At 43.4% G+C, this 16,744-nt stretch overlaps 1 protein-coding gene across 1 annotated transcript; it reads left to right on the top strand.

The window, feature by feature from the left end:
- Positions 1–510: 510 nt before the first annotated feature.
- LOC147122655 (protocadherin-18-like) lies at positions 511–9,125 on the top strand. The gene is made up of 4 exons (XM_086008509.1): positions 511–3,431; positions 5,873–5,961; positions 6,062–6,228; positions 7,516–9,125. Exons 1-4 carry the CDS (start codon positions 960–962, stop codon positions 8,166–8,168), a joined length of 3,381 nt encoding a protein of 1,126 aa, XP_085864635.1. The 5' UTR covers positions 511–959; the 3' UTR covers positions 8,169–9,125.
- The last annotated feature ends 7,619 nt before the right edge of the window (positions 9,126–16,744 follow it).

Here is a 16,744-nt window from a genome sequence, read left to right as displayed (position 1 = left end):
GTTAGTGTCTACAAGAGAGAGCCGAAACTTAGATAAGTGAAAAATGCGTAAGTTCATGATAAGAGGAGCAGGATATCATTAGTTTTCGGTGGAGACAATCAAAGCGAATAGCGTACAATGGAACATCAGAGAGAAAAAACAGAGGAGAAAGTAATCAGAAGATTTATGGTTCGGTGAAGGGACTATAGGTGAAGAGAAATGGTAACCAGAGGAATTGGAAAAAAGGGGGTGGTTCGCGTTGATACTGGACCCCAGCGAGGCAAAGAAGAGCCTGGGACTGGCGCTTGTCAGCGGCACCCCCGCCGCCCCACTTTCTGACATTGTTCGCTGCTCGCGGGCGGGAGCCAATAGGCGGGGTCGGGCCCGCCCCCAACTCGCCGACGCGTTGCGGGCTGCGCGCTGGGATTGGCCGCGGTGATTTGGGGAGGCGCGGCGCGATTGGCTGGCTGGGCTGGCGGCACGCGCCTTTGGGAAAGTTTGAGCGAGTTGGAGTGAAGTTTGTGTGGAGCCCGAGCCAGAGTCAGAGCCCGGGCACAGGCAGTGAGTGCAAGACGGTCCAACAGAGTCAGTGCCTCACACCACCACTCCTGGGCATACTGCGGCCGTCTTTTACACACACAGAAAAAAAACTCCACACAGCTCAATCTAAATTCCAGAGAGAGAGTTTTTTAAAAAAAGAATTGCATCTTCGCCGGAAAGTGATTTGCGAAGAAAGAAGTTAGCAGCAGATCGGCACGACTGCGGGCGCCGCGACTTTACATGAAGGCTGCTTTGTCTGACTGCTGTCAAAATCCAGACGTCAAATGTGTCCCGAGTGTGAATAAGGAGAACGGCTCGAGGGAATCGAGAGGAGTTTACTTTTTAATTTAAAAGCAACAACAACAACAAAACCCCAGCGCGACGACCGACAGAAGCAAAAAAAACACAAAGTGTGTCGGGGGGGGGGAGAGGTCACGGAGATGGAGAAAGTGCAAAAGAAGAATGCGAGGCGCCGGGGTTTGTTCCTGGCGCTTGTGTTGAGCAGCTGGATGTGTCAGGATGTGGCGGGCATTACCGTCAAGTACAGAGTGTACGAGGAGCAGCCGGTCGGCACGGTGCTCGGCAGACTTTCCGAAACTTTAGCCGAGAAGTTGAACCCGTCCTCCAAGCGTTTCCGAGTGATGCAGCGGGTCAACTCGTCGCTGCTGACGGTGCGGGAAGAAGACGGCCAAGTCAGCGTGGCCGAGCGCATCGACCGGGAGCAGCTGTGCAAGCCGACGGGCGCCTGCACCATCAGCTTCGATGTGATAACCCTGCCCACCGAGCATCTGCAGCTGATCCAGGTGGAGGTGGAGGTGTTGGACCTGAACGACAACTCGCCGCGGTTCCCCCGCTCGGTCATCCCGGTGGAGATCTTCGAGAGCGCCTCGGTGGGCGCCCGCTTCCCCCTGGACAGCGCGGTGGACCCGGACACGGGCGACAACTCGCTCTACACCTACTCGCTGACCCCCAACCAGCACTTCGCGCTGGAGGTCCGCACCCGCACGGACGGCGCCAAGTACGCCGACCTCATCGTGATCAGGGAGCTGGACCGGGAGCAGCAGGCCAGCTACCAGCTCCGCCTGACCGCCTCGGACCGCGGCACGCCCCCCAAGTCGGGGTCGTCGCTCTTGAAGATCAGCGTGGCCGACTCCAACGACAACAGCCCGGCTTTCGAGCGGGCCTCCTACACCATCGAGCTGCTGGAGAACTCGCCTCAGGGCTCGCTGCTGCTGGAGCTGAACGCCACCGACCCGGACGAGGGCAGCAACGGCAGGGTCCTCTACTCCTTCAGCAGCCACGTGTCCCCCCGCGTCCGGGAGACCTTCCACATCGACGCCGACACCGGCCGCCTGCTGCTGCTCGGCTCGGTGGACTACGAGCTCAGCCAGACCTACGAGATCGACGCCCAGGCGCAGGACCTGGGTCCCAACTCCATCCCGGCCCACTGCAAGATCATCATCCAGGTGGTGGACGTGAACGACAACCCGCCCGAGATCGCCATCACCCTGGTGCCTTTGGGCAGCGACCTGGCTTCCGTGTCCGAGGCGGCCCCCAAGGAGACCTTCCTCGCCGTGGTCCGGGTCGAGGACAAGGATTCGGGGCTGAACGGGCAGGTGGTGTGCCGGCTGCAGGGCCACGGCCACTTCCAACTGCAGCAGACCAACGAAAAAAACTACATGATCCAGACCAACGAGACCCTGGATCGGGAGCAAATCGCTCAGTACCAGCTGAAAGTGATCGCCGAGGACATGGGCACTCCAAGTTTCACCACCGTCCAGTACCTGACCGTCCAGGTCACTGACGAAAACGACAACGCACCCCAGTTCCAGAAGATCAAATACGAACTGTTCCTGAACGAGAACAACTTGCCCGGCGCCTTCATCACCTTGATGACAGCCACCGATTTGGATTTTGCCGAGAACAGCCAGGTTACTTACACCATCCTGGAGTCCTACATCTCTGGCAGCTCCATCACCACCTACCTGACCATTGACCCATCCATCGGGGCAATCTATGCACTCAGGACCTTCGATCGTGAAGAGATTAACAGGATTTCATTTACAGTCCAGGCCAGGGACGGAGGGACCCCTCAGCTTAGCACCAACACAACTGTCCTTTTGAACATTCTTGACCAGAATGATAACTCGCCAACCATTCTGAAGCCCGTTTTGCGCAATGGCACAGCGGAGGTGCCCCTCCCTAGTGATGCTGGGCCCAACTATTTGGTGACCACCATAGCAGCGATCGACAAGGACTCTGGCATCAACGCCGAGCTCACTTGTGCCATCGTTGATGGCAACCAAAATGGAATTTTCATTTTGGATCCACGAACTTGTGACATTTACACCAATGATAGCTTGGTTTTGGCTCAAGAGAAAAACTGGGACCTCATTGTGGCTGTGCAAGATAAAGGAACCCCAAGCCTCAGCACAGTGGCTGCCTTGAAAGTCGTGTTGGCTGAACCTGGAGAAGAAACCTACCACGATGAACAAAGTAGTCTGGATGACTCCATGATCATCATCATATCACTGGGTGTGATCTGTGCAGTTTTGCTCATCATCATGGCCATGTTTGCCACCAGGTGCAACCGGGAGAAAAAAGACACCCGATCTTACAACTGCCGAGTGGCAGAATCCACTTATCAGCACCACCCCAAACGACCATCCAGGCAGATTCACAAAGGGGACATCACTCTGGTACACACAGCTACAGGCACTCTACCCATCAGATCCCAACACAGAGCTTCTCCTTCCTCCTCGCCAACCCTCTCGGGAATGGAGCGGGGTCAGATGTGCAGCAGGCAAACCAATCATAGCTGCCAATCACTGAACAGTTTGGTGACCTTGACCTCCAACCATTTCCCCGAGAACTTTGCACTGGAGCTCACACACACCTCTCCACCTGTTGAGGTGAGCATCTTCAATGTTGTGCTTTATAAAATGTTGTGCTTTATAAAAAGTGTGAATTATTTGTGGTTCATTTAGTTTGTGGTTCCAAACAATGAAAGACTATTGGGTGGGATTGTCCTCCCATTCTTACCACTCTTTTATGAAATTAGTGCACACGAAAATCAGAATATACACATTGGTGAAGGTCTTCGGCATATTTTGCCACCAGCCTCTACCATATTCTATTCTGTAATTTCATTGTGTTAAAATGCTTTAACCTATAGCTTTCTATGTATCTTTAGTATCCATTTTGTTTTGTGGAAATCACACCTTCATTCCGTTGTTGCATCTAAAGTGTGGAAATATAGGGCCCCTCAATGGTTCAGCTGGTTAAAGTGTGAGCACTTGAGTGAGTCAGGTCAGCAGTGCCTGGTCCAACCCCTGGTTTGTGCCGTATTAGTTCATCTCAGCAGAGTCAGTGGTAGGAATACTACAATTGGCCTCAGCATATTGGGTTAGAAGGAAGAAAAATCAGCTTTTGATTACTATCATGTGACCTGTGGTGGAAGTGTGCATGCATAGGCCTCTTGTGAAAACTTGGTAAGGGCTGTCTGTGATGTCCCATGAGGCCAAAAAGTCCATCACCCACTGTCCAGTCTTAGAGATGAAGAAAGGCTACTTTGGGTGACGTATCAGAAGGTGACCATTGCCCACAGAAGCATAGCCCAGCAAAGAGCTGTCAAGAGGGTTGGAAAGATTATGAAAAATGTTTCCACAGTTCTGAGAACCTCTGATAATTTACTATCATTTGTGAAATAAGCAGTGAGCCTCATATCTGCAGAGATGCACCTCATCACATGGGATGTTTCATTTCATTGATAGAGCAGTTTAATTACTATTTTAAAAACTGAGATGTTGATTTATTAAAATGGGAACTGCTATCCGATTTAGTGACCTCATTATGTCACAGGGGTTGCCTTTTACTTTTTCTCAGTTGTAACTAATACTCATTTTGAAAATTTTGGCAAGAGGTTGAAATTCCTCCGTGGTAAATATTAGCATACCGGTTAATGAATATGTATCAAATTCCTGTGTATACGGTTTTACTGGTGTCATTAACCCGTTTGCTTTAAATGGGTTACATCTTCTCTAAAATAGCGCACACAGATTTAGAGTGAAAGTGCTAATTAGTTTACTGAAAATACCACATAAGGAATGTCAATCAGTTATTGAGTGTTAAATAAATAAATAATTAGTAGACGAGTAAAACACCCAACATAGTACATTTTGCTTATTTGATTCTTCAGTTCTACGACACATTCCCCTTCCAAATATTTATTTTCTAATGAAAGGTCACAAGATCACATTCTTACCAGTAATACTCACTTCCACGTCTGTGCCTCAACAACCCAGCTCTGTCTATTAATAAAATGTAATTATGCACAACACATTTCACTGAGCTGCAGAGATGGTGTTGATCTGGAACTGGTACAAGTGTCAGGTTCATGTAACCCCCCCCGCCTCCCCTCAATCTGGCATTTTAACTTCTAGTGCATCACTCAGTCCTCTTAAGATTACAACATTTAACTTGTCCCAATTGTGAAAAATTCAGAGAAACAAGGAATCAGTTAGGAAGATAAAGCAACTTTGTAATATCAAAAATATATCTGTAACGGGAAGTAGGCATTCCTGCAATTGAGAAATAAATAAGTGGTTAGAATTCCTGATGATGGTGAGAAATCTGAAGAAATAAGGAAAACATGCCCATGGATATTGTCATACCTTGTGGTAAAATATATTGAAACAGAAGTTCGCACGAGTCAGAGCAAATCAGTTTAGTTTTATTTTGTAGACTTTAGCTTGCTTGACCATAACCAAATGGACTACTTCTGTAAAAATTAGACCAATGGTTGATATAAATATATGCAGTATCTAATGAATCATTTTACTGTTGGATTGAAAATGGAGGAGTTCCATCCTATTAAGAGATTAAGTGAAATTCCTCAGTGTGATTACATTGTATTATTGACTTATACACACCTACCTAACGTGCGATGCCAATCCAACATTGTAGATTTTTACAGCATAGCTATAGCATTTCATCATCAGTTACAATAAAGCAATATCCTTGGTATTGATGACACTTACTTCATGTCCTTCAGTGGATCAGAGAGGCAAATAATCAAATTATAAGGGGTGAATTTCCACTTGTTCAATATAACTTTGGTGGAAGACCTATGGAAACCTTGGAAAAATAGTGGAAACAGTGTTTACGTTGTCTTTCCAAGATTCCCATGGTCCTTGCACTGAAGTTACAGCAGACAATTGGGGCAACCCTCGTGGAAATTCACCCCCTATGTGTCAGAAAAAACATGGCAGAAGTTATTAAAAAGAGATGTGTTTGATGGTTTTTCAAAAAAAAATGGAATAACTTTGTTTCTTTTCTTTCTGTTGTCATTTAGCAAGTTTCACAGCTGTTGAGTATGCTGCATCAAGGCCAGTATCAGCCAAGACCAAACTTTCGCGGAAATAAATATTCCAGAAGCTACAGGTAAAAATAAAACTGTTGCATTTAATTCCTGTCTTTTCAGACATACAAGCTCTTATGTCATAATATATGGTTCTAATGATTTATCATTTACTCTTTGTAGATATGCTCTTCAAGATATGGACAAATTCAGTCTGAAGGATAGTGGTAGAGGTGACAGTGAAGCCGGAGACAGTGACTATGATTTGGGCAGAGACTCGCCCATTGACAGACTTCTAGGTGAAGGTTTCAGTGACCTCTTTGTCACCGACAGCCATCGATTTCATCCAGGTACAGTTATGTCACTAATAAGCACGTATCATTTAACATTCTCAGTACATACATTTATTGTCCCTTAGGGCTTGGCAACACTTGTTTCAATGTTTTTGATTTTTAAAGTTTCATGCTGATCAGCCTGGGGAACAAAATTTCTTCAACTTGTGTCGACATCAAGCAATCTCCGGTCAAAAATAGTGAAATTCAGTGAAAGATAACTCTCTCTCAATCATGGATCTTAACAGCAACCTCAGAAGAGTGTGATTTCTTTTTGTACATTTCTGAATTATGCAAATTGTTGTTGAATCATGTCAGTTTTGTGCTATGGACTTGTGTCCACCAGGAATTGGACTGAGCTTTTCAAAGCTGAATTGACGTGAGACCCTTCCAGCAAGTGGAGAGGAGACTTCTTTGTCTCCCTCTAAATGGGGAGCTGTGCTCAGTAGCAGCATATGTTGGAGAATTATGATGTTATAGACCCACCAGTGACCTGATCTCCCTCTGAGCAGCCTTTCTCTCTGGGAGTACAGAATAACCACTTTTTCCTCAGCAGCCTGGTTGAGATTCTAACATATTATAGACCCCCCTTTTGTTATTTTCTATTTAATACACCTAAAATAGTTTAAGCAAAAGCGATATAATTGGACTAGGATTCATTGTATATGTGGGCGATGCTATGTTTACTCATACTGAATAAGAAATTTACAGTTATCAATTTAAGCAGCACTATCAACTGGGAATAAATGGGTTGTGGAGAGCCCAATACATTTTTTTTGTGTGTGGAGCCTTAAAATCCCTGGCACAGCTGAAGCAGAAGGTCTGTTGTAAATAAGAGGATCCCATGTGGGCAGTATATTCAACAGTATCTAAAACCTCACTGTCTGACTAATGCTTGGTATGACTTCAAGGAAACAGCAAATGGTATAAGCTGAAATAATTTTTTTTAAATTGAATATAAATTAAGTCACAAGTAAACACCATTGATAGAATGTCTTACATTATTTTCCGATCTGAGATTTTATGTCCTCAGCCATACTATTGAACATGCTGTGTTTTCTAAGCTTTGCACTTTTCTGGCATTTCTAGTGTGGTGCATTGACAAGTTCATCAATTTATACCAGAGAACACTGAACACTTACTGTAATTCCTGCCTCTGAGAAAACTTGGCAGTTTAAGTTTAGATCTTCACTAGAAATAGTGGTGAAGTTGTGGGAAAGGTGATTAGAACATCTTCTGCTCTGGTGCCAATGATCGGTGTGATGGACAGTTTCTTGCATGCTGATTTTTGTTTTTGTTTTGCAGCAATGAAGCTGTGCACAGATGAATGCAAAGTACTGGGGCACTCTGACCAGTGTTGGATGCCTCCTTTGTCTTCAGGTGTTTCTGCTGATTACAGGAGCAACATGTTTATTCCTGGTGAGGATACCCAACAGCTGCAGGAAGATGATTGTGACTCTTCAGATTCCAATGAGAAGAAAAAAAGCTTTTTGACCTTTGGCAAAGAGTCCCAGAACGAGGAGGCAGAGGATCTGGGGACCTCATCCCTCCTGTCAGAAATGAACAGTGTTTTCCAACGATTGCTGCCTCCACAGATGGATATGTATGCAGAATGCAATGAAGTTGGCAGTGTAAGTTCGTTGGAAAATAAAAAAGGACATTTGGCAGCAAAGCCAGTTCCCTATCCGCAAGGGGTGGCCGCTTGGGCAGCAAGCACTCATTTCCAGAATCCGGTGAACAGTGTTGGTCTTGCTCCTGTTAATCATATAAATCCACAGCCCGTCTCTAAATGGTTGCCTGCCATGGAGGAAATCCCAGAGAATTATGAAGAAGACGAATTTGATAATGTTCTCAGCCAGCTTGCTCCTTGTAAGCGTGAGAGTAAACATGAACTCATTGATGCCAGTGAACTTGTAGCAGAAATTAACAAACTTTTACAAGATGTCCGACAGAGCTAAAATTAGTTCTGTACTTGGGTTTCTCTTCCTTTTTTTGGAAACTGGAAGATAGGAGTGTCATTGCCAACTATTTGCATTTATCAAGTAATTGTGTCTATGACTTTGAACACAGTTATATTTTCACATTAAGTATACCAATTTAAGTGTAATTATGTTCGTATTTTAAAAATACATTTTGTATTCTATTTATATATTTTTCAAATAAAACTTATTTTTATATTCTACTTTCCATCTTTCCATTACAAAAAGTGATTTTACCGGAATTGCCTTGGTGTAATAAAATATATTTTAACTTGATAATTAATTGATAGCAAAAATGACACTACTTGAATGTACCACATTTTAAGCCAATACAAATTGCAGTATGTTCTCTCATTCCACGACGGGTGGGCACTGCAGGGTATAGAGGGGGTAATCGACACTCACGATCACATTCTGATTTAATTATTCTTTGTGTAATATCGTCGTATTGTACATAGTTATTATTGTTTGTTTATCATATTTGTGGTGCCCAAGGGCACTTGCCTTAATGTTTTCTGTTCCCGTCTGATGACACTGGGGCAACTCAGTATCACATCTAGAGGTTTTACTGAAAGGTTTCACTTGATTCATGCTGGCATGGGTGATCCCAGTTTTGCACTGGCTGCCCGCACCACAGTAGCTGTATCTCACTGTAGCATCCTTTTTGGTAAAATTAACATGTCCGTCAGAAAAACAGAGAACCTTATGATACAAAAATATTTTCTGATATTGTACTGTAACTTAAAAAGGACAGCTATACGCTCCCTGATATAGTCCAGTATATACACAGTACCTGATATTTGGAACCTTATCTGGATTTTTATTTACAAAAGTGATCCATATTTTTCATTCTGTACTATTTAAGGGTGTAGATTTTAGATTTTTATGTGATGATACATTAAAGAGGCTCAGTGCTATACAATTAATATTCCCCAATATGGTTGGCCAGATAATTCACTGTTGATTTTATTGCTAGGTGTAAGTTACGATCAGGACAAGATTGTCTTTACTGACATTTCATTCTGTATTCCATTTATACCATATTCCAAACAAATAATTGAAATGGTAAACATTAGATGCAATTTTTAAATTTAAAATGAGAATTACATTGATCTGAACAAGTGGTTCCAGAGATGACATTATCATGTTTCATATAATTGGATTTATTTTGAGTTAATAGGGTAGCTATGCCTTATTAGGATTTCCATTCACTCAACAACAGCAACTTGCATTTGCATAGTGCTTTTAATGCAGGAAAACGTCCTAAAGTGCTACACAGAAATGTAACAAGACAAAACATTAGACTGAGCCAAAGAAGTTGATAGTAGAAGGGATGACTAAAAGCTTGGTCAAAGAGGTAGGTTTTACGGAGGCTTTTAAGAGAGAGGTAAAGAGGATTATGGAGGGAATCCCAGAGCTTAGGGTGTCGACAGCTGAAATCATGGCCACATGGGTGGGGCAAAGGGAGTGGGGGATGCGTAAGAGGCCAGAGTTGAATGAACACAGAGTTCTCAGATGGTTGTAGGCTGGAGGTGGTTACAGAGATAGGGAGGGGTGAGGTCATGAAGGGATTTGAACATGGGGATGAGAATTTTAAACTGTAGGCATTGGTGGACTGGAAGCCAACATAGGTCAGCAAGCACAGGCATGATGGGTAAGCAGGATGTGTTGTGGGTTAGGATATGGGCAGCGGAGTTTTGGATGAGCTCAAGTTTATGGAGGGTGGAAGGTGAGAGGCCGGCCAGGAGAGAATTGAAATAGTTCAGTCTGAAAGCATGGATGAGCATTTCAGCAGCAGATGCTCTGCAGCAGGGGCCGGACAGGCAATGTTACGGAAATGGAAATAGGCAGCCTTTGTGATGCAAAAGTTATGCAGTCATAATTTAGCATAGGGTGAAATATGATGCTTAGGTTGCAAACAGTCTGGTTCAGCCTAAGACAGTTGCTGGAGAAGGAGATGGAAATGGTAGCAAGGGAATGGAGTTTGTGGGGCAACCAAAGATCATGATTTGGGGTCTTCCCAATGTTTAACTGGAGTAATTTAACCAGGACTGAATGTCGGATGAGCAGACTGACAACAAAGGGAGTGGAGGGGTCAAGAGAGGTGGTGGAGGTCGAATTTGGGGTCGTTAGTGTACATATGGAACCTGACGTGTCTTCAGATGATGTTGCCATGGATAGATCCTTGGGGTCTCCGCAGATAACGTTGGGTGGAAAGGGAAGCCATTGCACAAGATTCTCTGGATACAATTGGATAAATAAGAGTGGAACCAAGTGAAGGCAGCCTCACTCAGCTGGACAATGGAGGAGGCGTTGGAGGAGGATGGTGTGGTCGGCCATGTCAAAGGCTGCAGAGAGGTCGAGAAGGATAAGGAGGGATTGTGCACCGTGGACACAGTCATAGAGGATGCCATTTGTGACTTTGATTAGGGCTGCAATTTGAAGTTATGGACATTTGAGAGCCCCTGCTTAATTTATGAAGAAGTATTTGAATATTAAATAATTAAATCATAAAGAATTGTCACCATTGCTACATCTAAGTTTCTAAAATTAATTAATTCAGACTCATGGCCAATTTTCAGATGGAAAAAAATGGATTCAAGAGTCAAGTTGAAAAAGTTGTTATAATCATGATGATCTTCCTGCAGCCATTTTTGATGTTTGTAAATAAGAGGTTTGTAGTAGTATTGAGGTCCTGCCATTATTAAAAATATATTAGCAGACTGTTCAATTTAAACAGATGGTATTCTCTCTGTAGAGTCCAATTGGAATGATAGTGAACATATCGTTACAGCTAATGTTAGTTGTCATTCAGGCCATCTTTCAAAGTATGTGCATAAAGATGCAAAAAGGCAAAATAGAAAAAAAGAGGCTCTTCCCCTGATTCAATAGATAAGTGCACCATATGGTGTGGCACTGAGCTATACCGATGAGGAAGGTCCCATGGTGTGTGCTGAGTCAGTTCATGGTTGGAGGTACTAGAATTGACTTAAACATTTCCTGGCACAGGTAGGGGTAAATTGATTCAGCTTCCAGCTCTTAATAGCTATCTGGTGACCCCTGCTGGAAAGTTCACGTGTGGACATTAAGTGAGGACAAGATTGGGGTCAGTTGTGATTCTACTCCATGGTCAAGTTTGTTGAGGCTCACTTTCTAGTCATGCACATGAAGACTGGCCACTTGAACATGGTAACGGGCTTTCTATCCCCATAAAACCAAAGCACAACATTAGGCAGCACCATCAAGTGAGGAAAAAGGAAGGTGGGATATAACTGGATAAAAATAAAGAAATTAAATACAATGTCCCTCAATAACATCGTCTTTATATTAACAAGGAACTTGAAAAAGGAAACATATTGGCATTTTACCATGTAGCAGGCCACATTGACCTTTAAAAATTCTATATATTGGAAAGACGTTCTGCTGTTGGCTGAGCAAAGAAATACTATGAAACATCAAAATTCACATTGGATAGCAAATTAAAAGTTTCTTGAATGATGTTCTTATGTGCATCACCTGGTATAAAAAAGCATCCCAACAATTACATATCAATTTAATTTTTCAAACTTTTATCTGCTCTCCTGTCCTTGCCAGGTTCCACAACATTAAAAGTGAAGGTGACAGTAACAGTTGAGTTATATCATTATGCACCCAAATTTTGTTTTATAATTATAATGTAATATAATTATAAGCTATGATTCTCTACATAAATCAAGCAGATATAATATCTATTATTCTTTTCTGCTGGAGAGGTACTTTGCATAACAATAACAATTTGATGTAGATTTTTGAAAGTGACTGTTCCCATTACCTGTTCACCTCAATATGTATAACAAGGGAGCCACAAATATTATAATTACATTGCTCATTTCTTGATGCATTATTGCTACAGTGCATGTAACATAGAGTGCCAGCAAAGATACAAATCTTTCAAAAACGTTTTCCATATTGGACAATTCAGACAGCATCCCTTTCACTTATGGTGCATGTGCTGCATATTAAAGAACCGGTATTTTTTACTGTTCTACCCGGGGTCAAAAAATAGGAACTATCAAACTTATTAAAATTCTGGGCTTCTTTAAAAATCCCATATATTTCTATACAAATGGAGTTCAACCACTATGCCACAGCTTCCTGCATCCATAAATAAAGGCAGTGACTGATCTCTGAAGACTTTCTGTCATTATGGCTGACTAAATTTACTTAGCGTACTTTAACTTTCCAAATAACTGAGTTCAGCTTCACTGCACAGGTTTGGTTTTATCATCATTTAACCAAGTTAAACAAGACCTACAGACACTGTCAATTCTACTTATTGAGATAACAGCTGCACTGAGCTCAACATACTATTAAAAAAAATCATTTGTTTTCCTTCAGGAAACCAAATTACTGCAATATGTAATGCTTTGTAAATTCAAGCGGAAAGATGTGGCCAGAATGTCACGGTGCCTTTCATTGCAAATGTCAAAATTATGTAACATGGGATGATTGCTGCATTATCTTAAAGGCGACAGTGTCCTGGGTTTTAATAGCTTAACGCACACCAGTTTTTTTTTATTCGCTTATGGGATCTGGGCGTCGCTGGCAAGGCCAGCATTTATTGCCCATCCCTAGTTGCCCTTGAGAAGGTGGTGGTGAGCCGCCTTCTTGAACCGCTGCAGTCCGTGTGGTGAAGGTACTTCCACAGTGCTGTTAGGGAGGGAGTTCCAGGATTTTGACCCAGTGAAGATGAAGGAACGGTGATATACTTCTAAGTCATGATGGTCTGTGACTTGGAGGGGAACTTGGAGGTGGTGCTGTTCCCATGTGCCTGTTGCCCTTGTCCTTCTCAGTGGAAGAGGTCACGGGTTTGGGAGTTGCTGTCGAAGAAACCTTGGCGAGTTGCTGCAGTGCATCTTGTAGATGGTACACACTACAGCCACGGTACGCCGGTGGTGGAGGGAGTGAATGTTTAAGGTGGTGGATGGGGTGCCAATCAAGTGGGCAACTTTGTCCTGGATGGTGTTGAGCTTCTTGAGTGTTGTTGGAGCTGCACTCATCCAGGCAAGTGGAGAGTATTTCATCACACACCAGTGTCAGTAAACAAACGGAATGGCAGCTATCAATGTTCCCTGTAAGCTGCGCTTTGTTCTGCATGACCTGTTTCTTTTAATGCGCGGTCCCTTTCAATTTCTGTGCATGCGCGGTATTTACAATATAAAAACTGGTGAGTGGCCTGTGCGGGACCTTTCAGATTACTGCGGGGCCACACGCACACCTCAGAAGATACATTGGCGACTATTACTAAGGCATAAATACCAGGGATCATGCATGTCTGTTCTCCAGTTTATTATGCAAGCAGTCACATTGGTAAAATACGATTTCTTTAGAACTGAATGCAACTTGATAATGCCCTTTTTACCCTCTCATCGTTAACTTGAGGTTTCAGTTTACAAAAATACATTGGCCTCAAATGAAATTTAGATTCTCTAAAGTGTCTCTGGGGCACAACACCTTGAACTTAACAAAATTGACAGATTCAAAGTTCACTTAGAGCAACAGCTGAGTTCCTGTTGCATTCTCGGAATGTGTCTGTTGACTGGTGTAGTTTCACCTGAAGTTTTTATAAAGTAGCGGGCATTTCTCATGCACAAATTTGCCTTTGGTTATGGGTTTTGAGTTTGCCAAGAAATACATTTCTGGCCACCCCATTCCCAGGGATCGCAGTGTTAAAATATATTTGCTGCCGGGCATAAGTAAAAAGTAGACAACCAATAGACTGAGAAAAACAGAAAGTTAAACATGACTGTTAGCTAGTTTATGGATAAAACAAATGTGCAGTGTAGGTCAGTAGGGATAAATAACAATAACCACAAGCATTTTTTTCCTAAGATCTTCTGTTAAAATAATCTGCCATTATTATAAAATGCCAGCGGATCACTGCCTCCGATTTGTCAAGCTGCTTCTCCGTCAACCAGTATTGGATAAGCAGAAATTTCCTCCAATTAAATATTGGGAAGACCAACGTCATTAACTTCGGTCCCTGCCACAAACTCCATTCCCCACTCTAGCCATTGTCTGAGGCTGAACCAGACTGTTCGCATCCTCGGCATCCTAGTTGACCCTGAGCTGGGCTTCCGACCACATATTCTCTTCATCAATAAGACCGCCTATTTCCACCTCCGTCTCCATCTCTGCCTCAGCTCATTGGCTTCTGATATCCTTATCCATGCCTTTGATACCTCCAGACTCAACTACTCCAATACTCTCTTGGCCGACCTCCCACCTGGTGCACTCTGTAAATTTCAGCTTATCCAAAAGTCTGCTGCCCATATCCTAACTCACACCAAGTCCTGTTCACCCATCACCCCTGTGCTCACTGACCTACATTGGATCCCGGTCTGGCATCGCTTCGAATTTAAAATTCTCATCCTTGTATTCAAATTCCTCCATGGCCTTGCCCCTCTCTATCTCTGTAATCTCCTCCAGCCTGCAACCCTTTGAGATCTCTGCGGTTCTCCAATTCTGGCCTCTTTCACATCCCCGATTTCCATCGTCCCACCGTTGGCGGCCGTGCCTGCAGCTGCCTATGCACTAAGTTCTGGAATTGCCTCCCTAAAGCTCTCCGCATCTCTACCTCTCTCGTCACCTTTAAGATGCTCCTTAAAACCTACCTCTGTCCTAATATCTCTTTATGTGGCTTGGTGCCAAATTTTGTTTGCTAACGCTCCTGCGAAGTGTCTTAGGGTGTTTTACTAAGGTAAAGGTGCTATATAAATGCAAGTTGTTGTTGTTGGCGTTACTCATGGATACCAGCTGTGGAACCAGAGATTCAGGATAAGGCTGACTAGGCAGGGAGCAGAGCTAAAGCAATTCAGACAGGCCTTAGGGAAACAAATATAACATTTTGATAACATAAGTTGAAACAGCCTATCATACTTCTGTGTTAAATTTCATCTGCCATGTGTCTGCCCATTTCACCAGTCTGTCTATGTCCTCCTGAAGTCTGTTATAGAAACATAGAAACCTAGAAGATAGGAGCAGGAGTAGGCCATTCGGCCCTTCGAGCCTGCTCCGCCATTCAATGAGATCATGGCTGATCATCCAAATTCAGTACCCTGTCCCTGCCTTCTCCCCATATCCCTTGATCCCTTTAGCCTTAAGAAATATATCCAACTCTTTCTTGAATATACTTAATGAACTGGCCTCCACCGCCCTCTGTGGCAGAGAATTCCACAGGTTCACCACTCTCTGGGTGAAGAAATTCCTCCTCATTTCAGTCCTAAATGGCTTACCCCTTATCCTTAGACTATGACCCCTGGTTCTGGACTCCCCCTCATTGTTTACTACATTTCCAAGTTTCATGTAATTTGCAAACTTTGAAATTCTGCCCTGTATAAATCCAGGTCATTAAAATAAATCAAAATGAGCAGTGGTCCTAATGCCCACCCCTGGGGGAAATCATTGTATACTTCCCTCCAGTCTGAAAAGCAATAGTTCACCACTACCCTCTGCTTTCTGTCTCTTAGCCAATTTTGTATCCATGCAGCCACTGCCCCTTTAATCCCATGGGCTTCAATTTTGTTAACAAGTTTTATTATGTGATATTTTATCAAACATCTTTTGAAAGTCCCTGTACACAACTTCAAACATATTATCCTCATCAACCTTCTCTGTTACTTCATCAAAGAACTTAATCAAGTTAGTCAAACACGATTTGCCTTTAACAAATCCGTGCTGGCTTTCATTTATTAATACATGTTTTACCAAGTGCCAATGAATTTTGTCCCGGATTATTGTTTCTAAAACTTTCCCCAACACTGACGTTAGGCTGACTGTCCTGTAGATGCCGGATTCTTCCCTCTCCCCTTTTTTGAACAGGAGTGTAACATTGGCAATCCTCCAGTCCTCTGGCACCACTCCCACATCTAAGGAAGATTGGAAGATTGTGGCCAGAGCCACTGCAATTTCCACCCTTACTTCCCTCAGCAACCTAGGATGCTTCCCATCTGGACAGGGTGATTTTTCTACCTTGAGCACTGCCAGCCTTTTAAGTACCTCAGGGTACAGTTTCCTTTTCGGGCACTGTCAGGAAACTGGCACAAATTGCGCTTGAAATTGTGTTGTTTTTTACAAAGTGAAGTTTTGGTTCAAGTTTCTACCCAAACTCAGTTGCATATCGCCGAACGTAAGATTTCCTGTGAATCAGCATAATGAAGCAACGTGAACAGGCGTGATCGACAAAGTGACTGGGAACAGAGCCAATCTGGCATCAAGTATCTGGGGAGGGGTCAGATAAAAAGCCAGTGTGAAAGTTTTTCCTTCAGTGTGAGGCTGAAGACAAACAGGTAAGAGGACACTCCTCTCTTTCTGGAAACAAAATGCCATGTGGCCTGATTTGTCTTATTGATTGATTTAATGCACAGCAGTAGCGAATGATTTCAAACTGAGCATTGTGCAAATTGATTTAAGGAACTGCATTGATCTGATTGATTGATTGATTTAAATTTAATTTTAATTCATTTTAATTTAAATCATGCAAAGGATTTAAGAGCAGCGATTAATATTTTCACTCT

Source organism: Somniosus microcephalus, chromosome 2 (genome assembly GCF_052327205.1).
Source record: "Somniosus microcephalus isolate GS21.2 chromosome 2, FLI_Smic_1.0, whole genome shotgun sequence".
Classification (NCBI taxonomy): Eukaryota; Metazoa; Chordata; class Chondrichthyes; order Squaliformes; family Somniosidae; genus Somniosus; species Somniosus microcephalus.
Note: the sequence above shows the minus strand (reverse complement) of the source record. Positions and strands in the feature narration are given on the sequence as shown.

Excerpts from the sequence above, each read along its gene's own strand:
- LOC147122655 (XM_086008509.1), top strand. The coding sequence starts at position 960 with ATGGAGAAAGTGCAAAAGAAGAATGCGAGGCGCCGGGGTTTGTTCCTG. Across the intron at positions 5,962-6,061 it reads AAATATTCCAGAAGCTACAG|ATATGCTCTTCAAGATATGG; the intron begins GTAAAAATAAAA and ends TACTCTTTGTAG. Across the intron at positions 6,229-7,515 it reads CAGCCATCGATTTCATCCAG|CAATGAAGCTGTGCACAGAT; the intron begins GTACAGTTATGT and ends TTTGTTTTGCAG.